Raw genomic sequence first — 23,719 nt, 5'->3', positions numbered from 1 at the left:
GGATTTTGCAACAACTTAATTAAGGATATTAAACTGTTTATCTGCCACAGGATTTAGCAGATTGTCTCACCCTAGTGAGTGAGACAAAGAGAATGGTTTCATTATCTTTGATTCTTCTACTTCCTAGAACACTTCTGGTTTACAGTATGTGCTCAACAAATGTTTCTTTGTTTTATTAATGTCATGAGGAAGCTATACATTTTAGCATGCTTCTTGAGCACTTGAAATAATTACTCGGTATGATGTTTTATTCATGCCCCGAGCTCCACCTTCCCTAAATCCTTTCTGTCAAGACTGGCTACTTCACAATTATTTTGTATTTTCTTTGGTTATTATATCTCCCCCCCCCCAAATATATATATACTAGCCATTAGAAATCACTCATGGGCCCTGGCTAGTGTGGCTCAGTGGTAGAGTACTGGCCCTTCCACTGGAGGGTTGTGGGTTTGATTCCTAGTCAAGGGCATGTACCCGGGAAATCCCAGGCCCCAGTTAGAGCACATGCGGGAGGCAACTGATATATCAGTCTCTCTCACATATGCCTGCGTGCGCGCGCATGCGCGCACGCTCGCGCGCTCTCTCTCTCTCTCTCTCTCTCTCTCCTCCCTTCCTCCATTCTCTCTAAAAAATCAATGGAAAAAATATTCTCAGGCGAGGATTAAACAAAAAAAGAAGAAAGAAAGGAAAGGAAAGGAAAGGAAAGGAAAGGAAAGGAAAGGAAAGGAAAGGAAAGGAAAGGAAAGGAAAGGAAAGGAAAGGAAAGGAAGGAAGGAAGGAAGGAAGGAAGAGGAAGGAAGAGAAAGAAAAAGGAAGGTAAATCACATAGGAAATATTTTTTCTCTTAAGGAAACACAATTATTTTGTGCCTCAATTCTCTTTAAAGTGCACAATAATAGTGATTATAACTGAATAAACAATAATTATAATCAGGTTTTTTTGTAATGGAAAAATGTTGTGTTGTAAATGAACAAATCTATTACAATCAGCACCAACTTCATCCTCAACTTGGAACATTGAAGTTGATATCACCATAAATTCATTTAAGGCCAGATTATAATAGAGAGTTTGAAAAGGGCAACACACTTTTGGCAAAATTTAAGAAATATACTTGATATATTTCAAAGAGAAAAAGAAAAAGTTGCTGTCCCGCCATGTGGTTGAGCATCAATGCAGGAACCAAGAGGTCACTGGTTCAATTCCCCATCAGGGCATATGCCTGGGTTGCTGGCTCAATCCCAATAAGGAGTGTATAGGAGGCAGCTGATTGATGAAGTTTCTCTCATTGATGTTTCTATCTCTTTATGCCTCTTCCTCTAAAAATCAATAAAAACATATTAAAAAGAAAAAGTTGCTGATTTCAGTTAAAGAAGATAACAGTTCTTGACTTGTTTATAAAGAAGAAAACAAACTTCCAATCAAGAATGCTCTATCTAGTAAACTTATCATTTAGAATTGAAGAACTCATAGAGTTTACCAAACAAGTAAAAGCTAAAAGAGTTTATCAGCGTTAAACCATCTTTACAAAAAAATGTTAATGGGACCGCTTTAAGCTAAAAACAAAAGGGGGGTAACTCATTAGTAACATCAAAATCTATGAAACTATAAATCTCACAGGTAAAGGTAAATATATAGTAAAGGTTGTACATTAATCATTTACAAAGCTAGTGTGAAGGTTAAAAGACAAAAGTAGTAAAAATAACTGTTACTATAATAATAAGTTAAGGGATATAAAAGAAAAGATGTAAAGTGTGGCATCAAAATTATAAAATGTGGGAATGGGGGAATAAAAATGTAGAGCTTCAGAATGCATTCAAACTTAAGTTATTATCAACCTAAAGCAACCTAACTATAAAATAGAGTGTCATAAATATAAGGTGTTACATGTAAGCCTTATAGTAACCAGCAAGCAAAAACCCACAGGAGATAAGTAAAAGATAATGAGAAAGGAATCTAAGCATACCAATAAAGAAAGTTACCAAATCACAAAGGAAGAGAGCAAGAGAAGAAAAGAATAGAACTACAAAATAGCCAGAAAACAATGAACAAATGGCAATAAGTACATGCCCATCAATAATTCCCTAAAATGAAATGGACTAAATCCTCCAATAAAAAGACAGAGTGGCTGAATGGATAAAAATAAACAAGACACATCTATATGCTTCCTACAAGAGAGTTACTTCAGATAGATATAAGGGCATACACTATTGAAAGTAAAGGGATAGAAAAGAAATATTTCATGCAAATAGAAACTAAAAGAAAGTTGGAGTAGCAATACCTATATCAGACAAAATTGATTATTAAAAAAAGACTGCAATAAGAGACGAGGAGTGTTACATCATGATAAAGGGGTCAAGCCAACAAGAGAATACATTTGCAAAATTTATGTACACAACATAGGAGTATCTAAATATATAAAGAAAATGTTAATAGACCTAAAGGGAGAAATACACAGCAATATATTAATATTAGGAAACTTTAATACTCCATTGATATCAATGAATAGATCATTCAGACATTGAAGGAGATATTAGTAAAGATGAACTCAAGATATATATAGAACATTTCATTTAAAAAAATAGCACTCAGAATTTTCTCAAGTACACATGGCACATTCTCCAGGGTAGACCACATCTTAGCCCACAAAACAAAACTTAACAAATTTAAGAAGACTGATATCATATCAAGTATCTTTTCTGATCACAATGGTATATAAGTGGAGATTAAACAATATGCTACTGATCAACCAATGGGTCAACAAAGAAATTAAAAAAAAATACCTTGAGACTAATGAAAATGGAAATAAAACATCTAAAACTTAGGGATGCAGCAAAAGCAGTGATAAGAGGAAAATTAATAGCAATAAATGCCTACTTTCAATAAATGCCCCGCTCCTTTAAGAAATAAGAAAAATTTCAGGAGCTTCCAGGTTGGTGAACACGTGGAGATTTGAAGTGATATGTTAAGAGAGGGCATGGAAGCTCCACAATGACCTTTCCTCATATCTTGCACTCCACACCTCTCCCATCTGACTGTTCCTGGGTTACCTCTGTTTCCTGGCCAATGAAAAGAAAATAGGATTCCACTGAGTCTCCTATCTACCTACTCCAGGACTTCTATGAGGCATGGGAAAATGCTTCACAGACATTTGGTTATAGTGTAAAGTGTTTCCACCTGGCTAAAGTATTCCTGGGCTGAAGGAACTGCAAGGAGGCTAATTGTTGCTAGGGAGAGGAAGCTGGACGTGATGTTATTACCGGGATGAAGGGAAGAACACTATGTATATATAATGAAGAAATAATCTGAACCTATTAAGACTATTTAAAATCAAGAGAAAAGTCAAATCTCACACGCTGACAAAATTGTAGGAAAATAATAACACCAACATATTCTTGATGTTACTGGCAAAACTTTTTAGAAGACATTTTGATACACATATCAAGTATCATAAAGCTGCTTTGACTCAGTAAACCCTTATTCTGAATTTATGTTATGGAATTATTGTATTTCTCTAATTCTAATACAATATGAATTTTAAGATGCAACATCAGTTTAATAATAACTTTTTAAAGGGAAAAAACAAATACTAAAATGTACCCTGATATACACTGAGGAAAGAATGAAGATAGGTTACACAGAACTCTATCGTATTCATTTTGTCCTCAGCAGACTTCTAAGGTTTGTCTGACAACCCAGGTGGTACAGATAAAAGGAACTAAGTCTCAGGGAAGTTAAATGACTTAGTAAAAGTCACTCAAATAGAAAGTATCAGTACTACACTAATCTGGAGATAAAGGAGTGGTGATAGGGAATACATACAATGGAGTTACTTTTAAACAAGCTGCTAAAATTACTAACATTATGAAGGTTGAGGTAGGAGGAAAGTCGGAGTTCTTATTCTTACTCGCCTAGGGACTTAAACTTTGAACTTTCCCGTCCTGCATCAATGCCTGTGCATAGATCTGGATCTCCACATAGCCCTCTGATTCCCACTGAAGGACTTTCGTACTCAGGTCACCTGAAACCTCCTGAAGGACTCACTCACTCACTCACACCCAGACCAGACCAGACCTGACCCAACCTCCTGGCATCCATCATCCTGACTGCCTGACATCTAGCTGATAACTATCTGGGGGCTAAGGATGCAGGACTGATAATTCAAAAAAATGTGCTTTTTACTGAGAACTTTTAATTTTCTTCGTTGGAACACTTTTGGTTGTTTTCCTAGCTGTGTTTCCTATTTGAAAACTCTAAGACCCTTGAATAAATCTCTATTGTTTATTTTAAAAAATAAAATTTCAAATAAACAACCTATCAAGGAACAAGAAAAAGATCAAATGAAGCTCAAAGTTAGTAGAAGGAAGGAAATGGCAGAGTAGAAATAAATGAAATACAGACTAAAAAGACAATTGAATATATCAACAAAACCAAAATTTGGTTTATCAAAAATATAAACACCATCAGAAAAAAGAGAGGATTCAAATAAATAAAATCAGAAATGAAAGAGGAGACATTAAAATTGATCCCACAGAAACACAAAAGATCATAAGAGACTACCATAATGAACAATAATAAGCCAACTAATTATAAACCTACTAAAGGCCCAGTGCACGAAATTTGTGCACTGGGGTGGGGGGTTGTCCTTCAGCCTGGCCTGCATTCTCTCGCAATCTGGGACCACTGGCTCCTGATCACCTGCCTGTCTACCAGCTTGATTGCCACCTAACCACTCCCCTGCCGGCCTCATAGCCCCCAACTGCCCTCCCTGCTGGCCTGATCGCCCCTAACCACCTCTGCCTCAGCCCCCACCATTGTGGCTTTGTCCAGAAGGAAGTTGGACGATAGGAAGATGTCTAGTCTCCTGGTCTCATTGGCATATTACCCTTTTATTACTATAGATAAGAAATGGAAAAACTGCTGAAACCGGTTTGGCTCAGTGGATAGAGCGTCGGTCTGCGGACTGAAGGGTCCCGGGTTCGATTCTGGTCAAGGGCATGTATATTGGTTGTGGGCACATCTCCAGTAGGGGTTGTGTAGGAGGCAGCTGGTCGATGTTTCTCTCTCATCGACATTTCTAGCTCTCTATTCCTCTCCCTTCCTCTCTGTGGAAAATCAATAAAATATATTTTAAAAAAAAAGAAATGGAAAAATTCCTAGATACATACAACCTTCTAAGTCTAAATCATGAAGAAATACAAAATCTAAACAGACCAATTACTAGTAAGGAGAATGAATCAGTAATCAAAAATCTCCCAAATAACAAAGTCCAGGACAAGGCAGTTTCACTGGTGAATTCTATCAAATATCCAAAGACAAATAATCACAATCCTTTCTCACACTCTTCCAGAAGAAGAGAACACACTTTCAAATTTATTTTATGAGGCTACATTACCCTGAACCAAAATCAGTCAAGGATGAAACAAGAAAATAAAATTTTAGGGCAATGTCCCTGGTGAACATAGCAATAAAAATCCTTTACAAAATATTAACAAACCAAATTCAACAATACATTAAAAGGATCATACACTATAACCAATGCATTTATTCTAAGGATGGTTCAACATTCATAAATTAATCAGTGTGATTCATCATATTAACAAAATAAATGATAAAAAAAATATATGATCATCTCAATGCATGCATAAAAAATATGACAAAATTCAATATCCATTTATGATAAAAACTCTCAACAAAATGGATATGAGAATATAACTCAATATAATAAAGGCCACATATGACAAGCTAACATATTCAATGGTGAAAAGTTAAAAGCTTTTCCTCTAAGATTAAGAACAAGACAATGCCCACTCCAACCAGAATTAGAAGACCTAGCTAGAATCATTTAGGCAAGAAAAATAAATAAAATTGGTAAGGAAGAGTAAAATTGTCACTAATTGCAGATGACAAGAGACTACTAATATATGTAGAAAACTCTAAAGATTCCACCAAAAACCCTTTTAGAATGAGTTCAGAAAGCTGCTCAATACAAAGTCAATACACAGAAATCTGTTGTGTTTCTATATATTAATAATGAACTATCAAAAATAGAAATCAAGAAAGAATCCCACTTAAAATAGCATCAAAAAGGTGCTATTAACCAAAGAAGTGAAAGACCTAAACACTGAAAACCATAGACAATGGTGGAAAAGATTGAGGATACAAATAAATTAAAATGCATTCTATACTCATGGATTGTAAGAATACAGGCACTTCCCAGATTTCATCAGCATTGACCCTCTATCAGCATTAACCTCTACCAGCAAAATATTATGACTTGCTGAAGGTTCAGATGATGGTTAGCACTTTTTAGAAATAAAGTATGTATATTTAAGGTATGCACATTGTTTTTATTTAAACAATATTATGTCACATTTACTAGACTATAGTATAGTGTAAACATAACTTACACTGGAAAAATAAAAAATTCATGTGACTCACTTTATTTCAATAGTCACTCTATTGCAGTGGTTTGGGATTAAACCTATCGATACAATATCTCCAAGATTGTTTGTATTGTTAAAATGCCCATGCTATCCAAATCAATCTACAAATTCAGTGTACTCCCTATCCAAAATCCAGTAGCATTTTTTCATAGAAATAGAACAACTCCTCTGATCCAGATGGCTTCACAGGGCAGTTTTATCAAACATTCAAAGAAGAATTAAAACCTACCCTCCTCAGACTATTCTAAAAAATTCAAGAGGAAGGAACACTTCCAAGCTTTTTCTATAAAGCCAGCATTACCCTAATCCCCAAACCAGATAAAGACATCACAAAGAAAGAGAATTATAGGCCAATAACCCTAATCAATATAGATACTAAAATCCTCAACAAATTCTAGCAAATCAGATCCAGCATTACATTAGAAAGACATACATTATAACCAAGTTGGATTTATTCCAGGGATCCAAGGATGGTACAATATCTACAAATCAATAAATGTGATACATCACATAAACAAATTGAGAGACAAAAATCACATAATCATATCAACTGATGCAGAAAAAGCATTCGACAAAATCCAAATCCCTTTCTTGATAAAAACTCGCAGCAAATTGGGAATAGAGGAATCATACCTCAACATAATAAAAGCCTTTTATGACAAATCTACAGCCAACATCATACTCAATGGGCAAAAACTAAAACCATTTCCCCTAAGAAGAGGAACAAGACAGGGATGCCCACTCTCATGACTCCTGTTCAACACAGTACTGGAAGTGCTATCCATATCAATCAGATAAGAAGAAGAAATAAAAGGCATCCAAATTGGAAAAGAAGAAGTAAACTGTCATTATTTGCAGATGACATGATATTGTACATAGAAATCCCTAAAGACTCCATAAAAAAACAATCTAATAAAAAAATGGGCAAAGGACCTAAATAAACACTTTTCAAAAGACATACAGAAGGCCAAGAGACATATGAAAACATGCTCAAAGTCACTAGTCATTCGAGAGATGCAAATCAAAACGACAATGAGGTACCATCTCACACCTATTTGTTGGCTATCATCAACAAATCAACAAATGACAAGTGCTGGCAAGGATGTGGAGAAAAAGGAACCCATTGCTGGTGGGAATGCAGACTGGTGCAGCCACTGTGAAAAACGGTATCTGAGTTTCCTCAAAAAATTAAAAATAGAACTCCCACTTCTAGGAATATATCCCAAGAAATCAGAAACACCAATCAGAAAGAATATATGCATCCCATATGTTCAAAGCAGCACAATTTACAGCAGCTAAGAACTGGAAACAGCCTAAGTGCCCATTAGCAGATGATTGAATAATGGTGGTACATCTACACAATGGAATACTACGTTGCTATAAAGAAGAAGGAGCTCTTACCATTTGCAACAGCATGGATGGACCTGGAGAGCATTATGCTAAGCAAAATAAGACAGTCAGAGAAAGGTAAATATCACATGATCTCACTCATTTGTGGAATATAATGAACATAAACTGATGAACAAAAATAGATCCAGAGACATAGAAGCATCGAATGGACTGTCCAACCTTGGAAGTGGAGGAAAGATCAATCAAAGGACTTGTATGCATGCATATAAACATAACTCACGGACACAGATAAGGAGATGAGGGCATATGTTGGGAGATGGGAATGGTTGGGGATAGGTCAATGGGGGCGGGGGAGAGGGAAGAAGGAGACATATGTAATACTTTAAACAATAAAGAATTAAAAACACACACACACAGAACTCAATATCACTAATCATCAGGGTAATGCAAATCAAAACCACATAATTATCACCTCACACCTGTTAGAATGGCTATTACTAGACAGGAGGTAACAATTGATGGCAAGGATGTGGATGCAAGAGAACTCTTGTGCATTGTTGGTAGGGATGTATTTGGTGCAACCACATTGGGAAACAGTATGGAAGTTTCTAAAAAGTTAAAAATAGAACTACCACATGGTCTAGCAATTCCACTCTGGGAATTTATCCAAAAAAAAGGAAAACACTAACTCAAAGAGACATATGCACCCACATGTTCACTGCAGCATTATTTATAATAGCCAAGGTATGGAAACAATCTAAATATCCATTGACAAATGAATGGATAAAGAAAATGTGGTACATACAAACACTGAAATATTACTCAGCCATAAAAAAGAATGGAATCTTGCCATTTGCAACAACATGGATGGACCTAGAAGGTATTATGCTAGGTCAGTGGTTGGCAAACTGCAGCTCAAAAGCCACACAGGGCTCTTTGGCCCCTTGAGTGTGGCTATTCCACAAAATACCATGTGTGGGCGCGCACCTACAGTGCGATTGAAACTTCGTGGCCCAGGCACAGAAGTCGGTTTTCGACTCTCAAAGGAAATTTCAATTGTTGTATGGTGATATTTGGCTCTGTTGACTAATGAATTTGCTGACCACTGTGCTAGGTGAAATAAGTCAAAGAGAGATATACAAATAGCATATGTTTTCACTTATATGTGGAATCTAAAAAACAAACAAACCTTAAGCTTATAGAGTCAGAAAACTTTTGTTTGCTGGAGATGGGGGTGGCAGGTAAGCGAAATGAATGGAGGCAGACAAAAGGCACACACTTCCAATTGTAAAATAAATAAGTCACAGGGATGTAATGTACAGAATGGCAACTACGGTTAATAATACTTTATTGCATATTTAAGAATTGGGAGTTAAAACATGAAATTTCCCCAGATTTAAGGCAAGTTAAATAGATGTTTTAACTGGGGAAACAGATATTGAGGCTCTAAAACAGCAATGTGCATGATTGGGTAGAAAAGAGATGTTGAAATGATGTTAAACTTTCTTATTACATATAGATTTTAACCTTACTTTGATTTGAGGGAGGACTAAGCACTGTGCAGAGAGTGTAACTCTGATGGGGGGGCAGGTAAGTGAAAAAGGGCAATCAAAGGTCATGAGGAGCACAGTGGCTATTTAACGTAGAAACAGGTGGGAGCTTGAAAAGCACAACACCAACAATGCAAAACATCAAAAACATATAGGAAGGTTGCTCACTGATTTTATAGCTCAAGCATCTAAATCCCTTGAAATATTTGGGACAAAGGTCAAGTCATAACCTGAAGAGAGAGAGACAGACACACTAACTCTGGACCAAAGCAAAATGAATGAGCAGAGCTCTCACTAAGACCAGGGAGAAAGTAAAGAAGAAAATGGAGAAGTTTTCAAAGTGAGGCATGATAGAAGGAAGTTAATTGCCTAGCATGATTTACTTTTATTAATTTAGCATGATAGAACGCCATGTGTTCTCTTCATATGCTCTTTTATTTATATTGGTAAATGGAAAGCATAAGATTTTTTAAAGTTTGCTTACAACCTTCACCCACCATCTATATTTTCTATTGAAGATCCTATTTCTCACCTGGGAATTCTGCTACCAGAGGGCTGTGAGAAAGCTACATTTTAGAGCTGAATGTAAACTACATACAGTAAATGACCTAGCCCTTCGATTATACCAAGTTACTTGGTATTAGAACAATTCTATTCAAGAAACTTTTTTCAGCATCTTTTCAACAACATCAATCTTTAATGTTAATCTAGTTAGTGTTTCTACCCATTTTCCAGTTTTCATCTTTCTTTTTAGTTTTTTATAATACTTTCAACAATAAAGATTTAAAAGAAAAAATATTTAGTTTATAAACAAATGAAAAACAAGTTTGAGAAAATACATTACTTCTATTGAATGAGTGTTTTGAATGTCAGCATTTTGTAGTCTCAAAATAAATAAATTATTTTAAACTAGAGGCCTGGTGCACAAAATTCATGCACAGGTATGTGTGTCCCTCAGCCCAGCCTGCTCCTTATCCAATCTGGGACTCTGAGAGGGATTCCCGATCCCTAAATGGGCAGCCAGACATCTTTCTCACAATCCTGGACTGCTGGCTCCCAACCACTTGCCTGCCTTATTGCTCCTAATCACTTCCACCTACCAGCCTGATCACCCCCTAACCACTCTCCTGACAGCTTGATCAATGCCTAACTGTGACCTTGCTGGCCCGATTGCCCCTAACTGCCTTCCCCTGCTGTCCTGGTTGACCCTGACTGCCCTCCCCTGCCAACCTGGTCACCCCTAACTGTCCTCCCCTGCAGGCATGGTCGCCCCTAACTTCCCTCCCCAGAAGGCCTGATTGCCCCCAACTTCCCTCCCCTGCAGGCCTGGTCCCCACAACTGCCCTCCCTTGCAGGCCTGGTCTCTCCCAACTTCCCTCCTTTGTAGGCCTGGTCCCCCCAAACAGTCCTCTCCTGCAGGCCTGGTCCCCACCAACTGCCTTCGCCTGCAGGCCTGGTCACCCCCTACTGCCCTCCTCTGCCAGCCTGGTCAACCCAATTACCCTCCCCTGTAGGCCCTATTGTCCCAACTGCCCTCACTTTCAGGCTTGATCCTTCCCAACTGCCCTCTACTGCTGTCCTGATCACACACAACTGCCCTCCCCTGCTGGCCATCTTGTGGGGCCCTCTTGGGGCCAGCCAAGTTGTGTGTTGGAGTGATGGTCAATTTGCATATTACCTCTTTATTATATGTGATTATATAGGATAAAGCCTTTCTTTTCTAAAGGAAAACACTTTCATTTTATATCTTGATAAATTACAATCTTACATTTGGAAATAAATTGCTTTTATAATGTGGTGTTTTACTTTTTTACCAAAGTAAAAACAAAGATTGACTCATAACATATGTCTCATATAGATGATTAAAATATGACAAAGTATACGTGATTGAAAAGCAGGTGTTGATGTATGCACTCCACATTTTCACAGATAACATGGGTCTGTATCTGACACCTCAAATCCATGAGGAAAGTCAGCCCTACTCTATTCTCCCTGTCATCAGGAAGTGGGCCATGCTTCCAAGGCTGACTACCACCCCAGAACCTAGTCTCACTCATCCATGGCCCCCAAGACCTAGGGCTGTGCCAGTGCAGTCAGTGTTTCAGACACCGTAAGCAGTGCCTGTGGCTGACGAGTGAGTGCTGCGCTCATGCAGGCATACAGTCCCCAGTATGTATGCAGGTAAGCCCAGAAGAGCCAGCTAAGGAACAGTGTCTAAGGACACGGTCGGTTTCACAGGTGAAGCCGGCCAGAGGCGAGGCTCACACAGGAGAATAGTCTATCTTTTTCCCTGGATGAAACCAAGAGCATAATTAAAAAAAAAAAAAAATCAAGCTTATGTCTCATCATGGGTGAAATGCTCTTTTTCCACTTAGAATTATCCAACAAAGTCATTAAAAGGAGGCTATGAAACATCTGTCCTAAATTGCCCACCCATATCTGGCCCTAAGATGCACAGAACAGTAGTGACTGCTGGGCAAATAAAACTCAAAGTTAAAAAAATAAAAGATACTCTAACCTTATGCATGCAAATGCAATAAGAGTCATTTGGTCTTTTAGTTATGAAGCTGGTTTCTTTTCAAAGCTGCAGCGGACAGTGTGTAAATAACATGACAACCTGCTTTGCCACAGCCCCTTAACTATGGAACACAGAGAGGGGGGTCCCCCTGGTACACTTGTTTCCAAATATTTATAGACTGCGTTAATTGTACTGAATGAAGAATTAAGGAATAGCTTGTTTCTCTTGTTTTCTGCAAAAGCATTTTGCAAACAGATTTTGTTTCTTCTGAAGTATATGTCAAAGAGCTTAGATTCACAATAACTATCAATCTCCTCTAAAACCATAAATATCAAGAATTTCACACACATTCCAACATCTTGTTAGAATGATGATCACTAAGTTTTTGGAACCATTTCTGGATTTTACTAAAAAAAAAAATTTAATAAATAATTTTCATATTTAAACCAAAAAATTTTCCTAAAATATCTCCTTTCAGATTCCATTTATTTCAGGACCAGAAATAAAAGCAGTACAAACATAAACTAGCCACTCTGAAAGGGGCAGGTGTGTATGTAAGCAAACAGAAGGAAGACAAGCCTTATAAGATTACCGTAGGTGAGGATGTACAAGGGTTTCCCATTTGTGTCCATCGTAGTCAAGCACGGGGCCTTTGGTGAGATGGTTCCCCATCGCTGTAATGCAGCTTCTAAAGACGGGGGCCAATTCGTAACCACACCTAGCTGCTCCCCTCGCATAGCTAACATCTGTGCTCCTTCCGGCTTTGGCTGGTTCGGATCTGGTTGTTGAACTAAACACATGTGGACACAAAAAGTTTTAAAAAAAATACACTCATATTGGCACAATCATGATTTTATTCATTTTAAAGGAGCTAGAAGGCTTATACTTAAGGTCTAAACTTATTAATGCACAGAAAACATGTTTTCCTAGAATCAGGGCTATGACCTACATATTAGTCTCATGAATGTAAAAAAGATACTTCTTACAATTTCCTAGGCAATTTGGGTGAGGTGCATTTCTAAACTGACGGCAAGTAAAGCTGTGTATCTAAACATGCCTAGAGTGTAGGACTGCAACAACTACTATGTTAAAAATATCAATTATTGCCCTGCTGGTGTGGCTCAGTGATTGAGTGTCAACCTGTGATCCAGGAGGTCATGGTTCCTTTCATTCCTGGTCAGGGCTCATTTCTGTATTGCAAGCTTAATCCCTTGTCAAGGCCTGAGGGAGGCAGCCAATCAATGATTTGCTCTCATCACTGATGTTTTTCTCTCTCTCCCCCTCTCCCTTCCTCTCTGAAATCAATAAAAATTTTTTTTAAATTAATTATCAACACAGACTAGTAATTCTGGACTCAAAAAAAAAAAATAGTTCAAATCTTTTGAGCTGAATTATATTTTGCCCTTAAATACTGAGGTGTAAATTTAAATTTGCTACAACTACAACAATGAGCACAGACCATATTTTCTTGAGTAAAACAAAAATAAATGCTTCCCAATAAAATACAACTTGTCTAACTGTTTGGAAAGGTGAGAAGTTGAGTTTCTTTTTTCTCACTTCTGGAAGAGGTTTTTCTCTCCCAGTGTATGACTGACAGTTTTCACCTGCTGGGCAGAAAATCAGCTATATCTTACTTGTGATGTAAAGAACAAGAACACACAGAGTTTGCATTTGATGTAAGTATTTTGCTTTGTCTTTAAGTGGTTTGTGTTAAAAGGCTTGTAAGCACTTGGGGGTTAAGATACTGACTCCTGGGTTTCTATGGAGCAATAGTGAATGGGACTTGCTGCACACTCACTGCATTCCTCTTAAACTTATTCAGAGGGCACTGTGTCACTGTTGGCAAGGTTTTCTATGATTTGCTTACATTCCTAGAAGACAACGGAGTCCTTAGAAAGAAGCCTGGCTTGTGGGATGTACTTGAGTACTTTACAGGACCCCGCAGGAACAGTACCTACGGTCTCTAGATAAGATTCCGTCTTGTTCTTAAAAAGGAAAATAGCCGTGGTAGAAAAAATACCATTATAGTTTATGGGATCACAAGGACATTGGAATAAATGAAGGTGGAAAAGGGTTCTTTTACCTTCTAACAATTCTTCAAAGTCGTCAACAAAGAATTCTCGTAATGGTGGTCGTTTTGGTCGTTTGAGGGTATTGACAAGCTGTTGAATTTTTGCTGATACCCGGCTACTTACCGGCACTCCTGAAAAACAGAACCACAGGCTTTAATCCAAGCACCACAGTGAAATGGCCAAGACACCCACACCTACGGTCCCATCTCAGGGCTGAGAGAAGCAGGGATGGGCTTGAGACTCAGTGTCCCTCAAAGTGTCACCTCGGCGATGTGCAGAGAGGAGACATTCTACCGGGTGGACAGTCACAGCACACTGACCCTGCTGGGAACCCGCAAGAGGATAGAGACTCAGCAGAAACAATTCTCATTTACAGCTCCATGAGCCATCCTGATTTGGCGATGTGAGGAAGAGCTCCAACCACAGGCTGCGCTTGGTCCCACCTCTAATTCCTAACAGGGCTTGTCACCTTCTCACTAACACTGTCTCTGGCCCCCTCTTTCTAAGGGGGTGAGAGACCTGATGAAGCAGAGAGACCCTCCCTGAGTCCTCGACTCTCCTGAGATCCCTGGCCTCACTGGGTGAAGAGAACGTTTTGCTGGAGACAGTGAATTTGGGTGAACTGCAGCATCTGCATGGTCAGCCCCCACACCGACCTCCTAACCAAAGCAAGGGGATTGCTTTCTACAAGTGCGTTGGCAGGCCCTGTCCACGCAGGTTACCACCGAGTTCCTCCAGAGGGTTCCAGTCACTCTCTCCTGAGTAAACATTCAGGCAATACATTCTAGAAGCACAGAAATTAGTCTCTAATTCAATTTCTGTGTAATGCAAAACACTATCATATATTTACCCACATGTACTGAGAAACATTTATGCCAAGTTATAATAACATATTTCTTACCATGAATGACATTTTGAAAACGGAGTAAGTGAAATGGTTAATGAAAAAGACAAGAAGTTTTAAAATTTAAAATAAATAACCCAAATTCTGAATAAAAGGAGTGCCAAGATGTTGGCATTCTTAACTGTTCAAATGCACTCCCTGCAGGCAAGTCTCATTCCCGCTTAGGGGTGCTTGGAAACCGCACCGGGTAGCCATGGGTGTGGAAGCTCACTGCTCTCATGGTCTAAGAACCACAGTTGAAGGGGGTCTCCCCATAATGACTGAGGCAGAGCCCTCCTTCTCCATTGCAGGTATCATAAAAACAGACCTCAGCTTTTGACATGAATATGATAGAATTCAAGGAAACTTTTCTATCAAATCAGAAACATTTTCATTGGTAATCTCAAACTACTCTATGGACACCTTCAGAATTGAGACATTTTATATTTTATAGTTTTGAAAATATGTAAAAATACGCAACCCAGATTTCTCAGTCTCTAAACAGGATATTTCTCATTAAATATTTTCTCTTAATTTGGTTCAGATGAACCAGAAATCATTTCACAAGGCCACTGGTTCTCCAGCTCAGTTTAGAATGTGTAAGAATCAACCTAGGACTTGTCTCGCCCAGAGTTTCTGATGTCATAGGTTTTGGGGATGGCCCAGAACTTGCTTTTTAACAAGTGCCCCAAATGATTCTGAGAAGAGAGGTCATCACACTGAAAAACTCTGGGCTGGACAATATGTGACTCAAATGGACAACATACGAACGAACTTACCTGGGAGAGCAGGTAAGGATTATGGACATCAAAAACAATAGTTATTAAATTGATAACGACTAGAACAACAGCAATGACCCATTTAATATAGCGTGAATTTAGCAGAGAACTAAGGCAAACATTGAGACTGAAAGTTTCCCAGGGAAGTCAATCGCATGCGAACTGGAGTGACTTCTAAGGCACTACTGGGAGCTCCTGAACCACACTGACTTGGGGCTCTGGCCATGCTGAGAGGCATGCTGCCCATCAGGGACTGGGTCCAGGCCTTCCTCATCACCTCTGCATCACACAGCGGCACAGGCCATAGCACAGCTGGATGGATGGCACATCGACGCTACTTTGGCCATCTTCCACAGAAACACCATTTCATGTCCCCACTGGGTTCCATGCTAACCTTTGTGAGCCTGGGAAGGACTGGGGCTGCAGGAAAGCAGAATCATGCATGCAGTGCATGTTCACTATGCTGCTTCAGACAGGGTCATAGAAACGGTCGCTCTATATATAAGATCCATGATATGAGGAATAAAGAAGAACCCCATTGCTGAAGTTTATCAAATCACTAATATATTTTCCCAATACGAAGAAAAAAAAGCCACTCTTTCTTCCAAATTCCAACACATTCCATTGGCCCAGAGCTGTCAATTAATTTGTTTACACGTAACTTTATCCTGCCCTTCTAAGTAACCATTCATAGTCTTAACACTTGCACACTAATTTGTAAATTGCTGAGCCTACTTTAGTTATTCGTTAACAAATACACTGGAATCTTATAAAATTTCCTTTCCTTCTCGTGACTAAATTTTTACAACAACATAATTTTTTTTTCCTACAAGGAGTAATTCTTGCCAACTTGGAGATAGTTTGCATTTTCTGTGACTATACCACCATCTCTGGGTGGTGTGTAAAGAACTTCATAAATTAGATTCAGTGAGTTGACCTTATGGTTTCAAAGGTAAGTTAGTAAAAATAGAGTTTACAAAGGAGGGAAGAAAATGCTGGAGACCTACCATCGCCAGTCTCCATGAGCTCAGCATTGCCATACTTTGGTGCAGTCCGTGATGTCGTTGAGCCTTGTGGCCTTTCTATTTGTATTGAGTGCTCTGAGGTGTACGTGGTTACATCAGGAGGTGCAGAGTGATTTTCTGTAAAGAAGCAAATGATAAGTTCTTGGATGATCATGATAGAGTTATTCTGAAGGCTAAGTAAGCAACAGGGTTTCAAAAAAGGCCACATCCTGAGAAGAGACCATAATTCTGAATCAAAGTCTACTACAAAAATTTGTATTGCTCAAAATGAAACAAAGTTAGGTAAAATTTCAGACATGTCATAACAGGAGCCACGTCAATGAATCACTATAGCATTTTACCACATTGCAGACCAGTAGTTTAATTGCTAGCTTTATCCAGTGGCCAATAAGTTTCTATTGAACAAGTACAAAAAACGTTTTACATAAATGTTAAAGGCACACTTTAAAATTAAATACCCCTTGCATTTTGAAGTTATTTATTACATGTTTTTACAAGCTCATAGCTTTTTAAAGAATTCTCGTGGTTGGCCACAAGCCTTAGAACAGAAAACACAAGAATTCTCATGATCCGTCTGCAATGTGTTAAGAATAATGTTCTTAAGCAGAAGGTAGGAAAAGAGTTATTGAAAGTTACATGTTTTTTCACAAAGAGTAATTTTCTTGTCTGTCATGGTAGTGGCAGTTAAGAGCTCAAGCTTTGGAGGCAGAGAGCCTGCGGTTTGAATCCCAGCTCTGCCTATTCCTCCAGATCTTGGAAGTGTCTTAACTTCTCTGTGCCTCAGTCTCCTCACCTATCAAATGGGAATAATAATGCTGACTTCTAGCCTAGCTGGTATGGCTCAGTAGATAGAGCGCCAGCTTGCAGACCAAAGGGTTCCGGGTTCGATTCTTGTCAAGGGCACATACCTCGGTTGCAGGCTCCTCCCCGGCCCAGGCCCTGGTTGGGGCTTGTGCAGGAGGCAACCAATCGATGGGTTTCTCTCACACTGATATTTCTGTCTTTTCTTCTTTCTTCCACTCTCTCTAAAAAAAAAAAAATGGAAAAATATCCTCGGATGAGGATTAAAAAAAAATAATAATAATTCTGATTTCCTTGCAGGGGAGATGAGTTAATAGATGTAAAGTTCTTAGGACATTTCTTGATAGAGGCTGAGCACTCAAAAAATATTAGCAATTTTGTTTGTTTCAGCATGAATAATACTGGACAGTCATTCAAAAACCCTGGCTGGGTGGCTCAGTTGGTTGGAGCATTATCTGGTACACCGAAAGGTTGCAGGTGCAATTCGCAGTCAGGGCACATACACAGGTTGTAGGCTTGATCCCCGATTGGGGGGAATACAGGAGGCAACAGATTGATGTTTCTCTCTCCCATTGATGTTTCTCTCTCTCTCTCTCTCTCTCTCTCTCTCTCTCTCTCTCTCTCTCTCTCTCTCACACACACACACACACACACACACACACACACACACACAATCAATCAATGAAAACATATCCTAAGTGAGGATTAAAAAAAAAAATCATGTGTTTACAATCTCACGTGCATTGGTGATGGTTATGCAGTGAGCTGTGCAGCAGGCCTTCCCCACAGCATTCATCAATGGTGTCATAAAGCACTTAAATGTTCAGTGGGGAAAGCACAGTTCTTGTGTTTATTTTTTAATTGTGCTTTACATTCAGTATTATTTTGTATTAAGTTTCAGGTACACAGCATAGGGTTAGACCATCATATACTTTACAAAAGATTCCCCCAATATTTGTTATATAAGGCATTCAGGGAAACACGTCAAATGAGACTATCAAGGACATTTTCTATATCCTGGGTCCTAATAATGGATATTAGGGTATTAATTTTGAGTCGTTAAACCTTATTAGGTTCCATATGATGGGAGCTATTTCCTAGTGCCGTATGTAAAAAGGGGAGCCAGCATTGGAAAGCCTCCTCCTTCAGGTACTCCCTCTTCAGCACCACAAGTGAGGGCTGCATAAACAGTGATATTACCAACAAAAAGCACAAGAGGAAACACAGGACACCAATCAGCCTCTGTAAAGGGCACTGCTCACAGTCTGAGGGCTGGAACAAGAAGGCAGAACGTCCCTTCTGCTGGGAACATGCCTGTCAGGGACTCAAAGTTTTGCTGCTCTGCTAGCTTTTACATATGACCTCGAGGAGGCCGCGCATACTGCTTTGGGGTTACAAATAATTTTAACAAGTAGGTGGATCACTAAGGGGAAGTAGGAGGGAGAAAAGAGGATCATTCAAATTGCCTCTTCAATGATTCAGAGACTATTCATCCTCTCATCACCCCTTCCCATGCTTTTGCCCAATAGACCTTATTTCATGTTGCAAAATGCTCTAACTCTCCATAGCCAAGTAATACACTCACTGGGGCCTCATATTTCAGATGAAAATACAATAGATGCTGAGTTATGCTGAGCAGACTTTCAAATTAGCACCTAAAACGGAAGTAGCTATAACATGCATTCACTGCATTGCGATTTTATCCAGATTCACTGGTGCTTAAGTGACACTGTAGCTTCATCACTGATGATGGACGGCCAATCTGTCGTTGTGCTGGGTGGCAGGAATACTGTCACGTTCCACTCTGAAGTTGGGAAAAATAATGATTCCGATATAGCTGACGATAATAAAGCAGGAACAGTGACAGCCGGGTGACTTCAAAGTGCTTTCCAAACTTACTTAGTTGTCACCTCCCCTCCTGCCCCCTACCCCATTCCTAGGGGGTGCTGTCACCCTGGGATCACCAGCCAAGCAGCTGCTCCTGTGAGGAGCCAGAGGACGTGCTGATGTTGCCGTGACACACCGTACCCTGCTTTATTTTCATAAAGATCAGGAAGTGAGTTTTTACCGAGGCTACCTATCTTTGGGGGAGTATTAGAAAAGCCCAGTACATAAGATGCTCAGGAAACACTTGTCAGTGGGTAAGCAAAAGTGGAGCTGGGTGGATGCTGCAGGTTTGAATGTCTAAGATGCTCGCCAGCTCCAGGCACGAGGCCAGTGGAGTCCACGTGTCAGAAGTGCTAAGTAGATTAAGAACCCTCATTAGAGCAGGTTGTATCTTTTGAGCAAGAAGGCCCACTGTTCCTGTGATCAGTTTCACAGTACTTTAAATCGAGAATGGCAGCCATCCTTCCTGCCACTTATCAAGTGTCACCTCCACTGTGAGCGCCCAGAGAACTATCCGTGACACCTTCTCCTCTGCCCGCCATGGGATGGGTTTGGCTTCACCTGCCCTTGCGTGGTGTTTGTTGTCAGCAGTGGCATGGTTCCCTGTGAACCAGGAGTTCAGGCTGGGCACACGAGGAGGCAGGAGGGCAGTGCAATTCCACCATCTTTCATGGCAGGATCTGCATGCTACTCTGGCGCCATCTGTACCAGGGTTTCCACCTCGGTCCTTGACACCCACCTCCACCCCACACAGGGTTGTAGTCTGTTACTCTTGCCAGCAATCCACCCCGTTGCACAGCCGTTTTTGGCCATGACCATTTCAGGGTCCTGGCTGGTCTCCCTGCTGAACCGACCTTGGAAATCGCTGCTTCCTCCACTTCTAATGACTGTCACACCCTGTGTCCTACGCAGGGTCTGACGTTACCTACACCCAGCCCACGCTGTCTGCTCAGCAAATGCTGCAGGAATAGTTCAAAGAATGAATTAAAGAGCACTTGACAACTTGATAAAATGCCTCCAGTTCTAATACCTGCTGGAAAGAATTGTTCTTTAATTCTAACTGTTTGAACTGAAATCTTAGGGTCATGGTGATAAACCCCACTTTTAAGGCATGTTTAATTATTTTTATGTCCCCAAATAACTTCAGCCCCCAAATAAAGAGAAGAAAAGTAGAAAAATAGGTTTTTATATGTAAAAAGCAACATGCTCATGGTTCACTAATTGGTGATGCATAGTAACATGTTCAAAGGAACCCAAGTTTCTGTACACTAAGAATGCCCTATCCCAGGTTTCCTCAACTCGACCACTGCTGTCACTGAGAAGGTACCTGTGACCCAGGCCCTCATACCACCTGGCCTGCCCAGCTGCCCCAGCTTCCTAAGATGACATGACTATGCCCTCCACATGGTGGTGGAAAACCAGCTCCCTAGATGAAAACGTGAAGGTGAACAAAGTTTAACCATCAGCCATGATTCTGACAAAATACAACACATGATAAAAGGAACACACAGAGAGGATGATGGGAAGAGCCAGCCCTGGTGGGAGTTGAGCATCAGCCCTGCTGCTGGGGATCAGGCTGGACTGTTCGCTGCTACGACCCATCTCTCAACTGCAACCAATCAGGAGAGAAGCATTCCTCCTCAGTTTCACCAGTAACTTCCACTTTCACTGCGTCTCATGGAAGGCACCTCACAGGGAAACTCTAACTAGTGTCTTGACCAAAAGTGGCACATGACATTACAGCATGTGAGGATTTATCATATTCCTTCAACTAGAGGCCCGATGAATGAAATTTGCGCACCTGAGAGGGGAGGGGGGCGGCCTTCAGCCCGGCCTGCACCCTCTCACAGACTGGGAGCCCTCAGGGGCCCTCTGCCAGACATCCTTAGTGCGGCTGTGGATGCAGGAAAAGCTCCCGCCATGCTGCTACACTCGCCAGCTATGAACCTGGCTTCTGACTGAGCAGTGCTCTGATTGAGCAGAGCACACTGACCACCAGGGGGCAGCTCCTGAGTTGAGCATGTGCTCCCTAGTGGTCAGTGTGCCTCATACTGACAAGTCATTCCGCAGTTCAGTTGATTTACATATTAGCCTTTTATCATATAGGACTACCACTCCAGGACAGAACAATATACTGTTTACCTTGATTCATTTTTCCTACATGTGTGAGCATATGTGCGAATGCATGCATGATGTTTGTGAGTGTGAACTCATGAGGGTGTGTGTGAGCATGTGATGGTGTGTAACCTTGTGAGCATGTGTGTGTGAGTGCGCATGTGAGTGTGTATCAGTTTGAGTGTATGTGTGAGCATGTGAGTGTGATACTGATAATGGAGATTCACAGCTGCTTACAAATGTTCAGACAAATCACCCTCAGACTAAATCTGCAGATGGTTAGGAAAGGACTCAGAGGCCCTGGGCCAGCAACTCAGGTAGTCAGAGGTTTGCCTGACATACTAGGGTTGCAGGTTCCATCTCTGGTCAGGGCACATAAGAGAATCAACCAATGAATGCGTAAATAAGTGGAACAACAAATCTATCTCTATCTCTACCTCTACCTCTATCTCTATCTCATCAATAAATGAGAAGGGCTTAAGATGTTCTGTGTTGAAATTTCCCTTTCAGCAGTGTCCTAAGAGTCAGAGTTGAGCTCGGGATTACAGAGGTTCTCACACCTTGAATTGCCTGCCTCCCACATTTATGCCATGAAAATCTCAAAGATATATGAATGCAACAGAGACACATTTTAGAATTGCAGGATATATGTTCTAATGTCAGAATAGAAATTTTCAACTTCAGACAACAGCTTCCTGACTTTTGTCCAAAAACTCAAATTCATGACAAAATGCTCCAACTGTCACAAAACCCGCAGAGGGGTTGTGATGGGGACACCAAAATCTTTATTGTATATGCAAAGTTTCATTGCATTTTATCTGAGCAGAACTCCACTTTCATTTGTAACAAGCAATGGAACAAAGAGTTGAGGAGAGAGTAACGCTGCAGAGTGTCACCCTGTCTCTGCCACGTGGCAGATTTGAGTTTGACTCCTCAGCTGGTTGCTGGGCATCCTATCAACTGTCTAAGCCTCAATCTTCCAATGAATCAACCAATGAGTGCAAAACGAGAACGCTACTCCTCAATGTGGCTGAGGGAGCTGAGTAACAGACAAGGCAACACAGTGACGGTCAGGCCCTGGTCCCAGACCAAAAGGCTTTTTCTCTGTGGTTTCTCCTCTTGTGGAGGGACTCTTACCTCTCAAGAAAGAATCTTTGAAACTCACATGCAGAAAAGTGTAAATGGCCGTGTTACCACTTTCTGAGTTAAATGCATTTAAACTAGGGGTGTCGAACTCAATCAGAGAAGGGGCCAAAATCTAAAATCCAGCCTAAATCGCGGGCCGAATGGTTTACTGAACAGTCATAAACTGTCATTGTGATGGAAACGCAGCAGAGTGCAGTGATGACAGCGCAGTGCGGGCTACATTGCAAGGCCTGGCGGGACGGATTTGGCCCGCGGGCCTTGTGTTTGACACATGTGATTTAAACAGTGGAAAAGCAGAGCTAAGCAGATGGGTCTTCCCATATATACCAGGGTGAGAGCAGGTAGGTCAGTGAGACATTCCTGCAAAATGGGGCACACAGTGGGTGAAGGGTTAGGGTATTTGTGGGTCCAAAGTCATTACTTGGATTTTTAATACAAAATCCATATAAACAAAATCAATTTTGAGAGATGAAAATCCCTAAAGCAACTTTTTGGAAAAAGAGACAGGATCAGAACTGTGCTCTAACACCATCAACAGGGCTGCAAGACACAGAACAGTGCAAAACGAGGGACATGGGGCCGAAGTGGTCCAGACAGGACTGCAGGCACCTGGACCTAGGGGCCTGGAAACAGGGGTGTGTGAGGTGGGGGGAGGGGGGGGGAGGAAATAAGGCTCGCAACGCTATGAGGAGCCAGGCACCCATGAGGTGGACAGAGATGGCATGGGGGGGTGGGCAGGAGAGGAGCCAAGCACAGCGGAGGTTGTGAGTCCGCTCCTGAGTACAGGGTAGGACTGATGGGCAGTATTGGGAGGCACTCTTGGATGTGGACTGGTGAAGGACTTCACAGAGAAACTGCAGGTGTGTTGAGTTAGGGAGGAGCAGGGAGCCTTGAAAACTGGGAGAGGATGAAATGTAGAGACAAGGTAGGAAGAGGAGCCGGCCAGAGGAGGAAGGAGAACCAGGTGTGGGCCAGGTTGGAAAGGCGGAGATGGCTGGTCACTAACATCCAAAGCTAGGCTGACCCACGGGTGAGCGAAGATGCAAAAGAGCACAGCATTGAGCTAGCAGGTTTGGGAGGAACTGGAATCCAGAATGAAGGTGAAAGGGTAAACTTCGGAAAGGAGCCTTCTGTCCCAGAAAAAAAAAAAAAA

At 40.7% G+C, this 23,719-nt stretch overlaps 1 protein-coding gene across 2 annotated transcripts in view; it reads right to left on the bottom strand.

Annotated features, from left to right (window-relative positions):
- Window positions 1-23,719, bottom strand: part of DIP2C (disco interacting protein 2 homolog C) — a 373,359-nt gene that overhangs the window by 110,839 nt on the left and 238,801 nt on the right. For both annotated transcript variants that reach the window (XM_036408536.2, XM_036408553.2), the window contains 3 exons: window positions 16,600-16,734; window positions 13,942-14,061; window positions 12,451-12,648 (listed from right to left, as the gene is read on the bottom strand). In XM_036408536.2, the coding sequence (XP_036264429.1) occupies window positions 12,451-12,648; window positions 13,942-14,061; window positions 16,600-16,734 (453 nt within the window). The remainder of the gene's footprint in view (window positions 1-12,450; window positions 12,649-13,941; window positions 14,062-16,599; window positions 16,735-23,719) is intronic.

Source organism: Pipistrellus kuhlii, unplaced genomic scaffold (genome assembly GCF_014108245.1).
Source record: "Pipistrellus kuhlii isolate mPipKuh1 unplaced genomic scaffold, mPipKuh1.p scaffold_m20_p_1, whole genome shotgun sequence".
Taxonomy (NCBI): Eukaryota; Metazoa; Chordata; class Mammalia; order Chiroptera; family Vespertilionidae; genus Pipistrellus; species Pipistrellus kuhlii.
The sequence above is the reverse complement of the archived record's forward strand: the minus strand, read 5'-3'. Positions and strand labels throughout refer to the sequence as shown.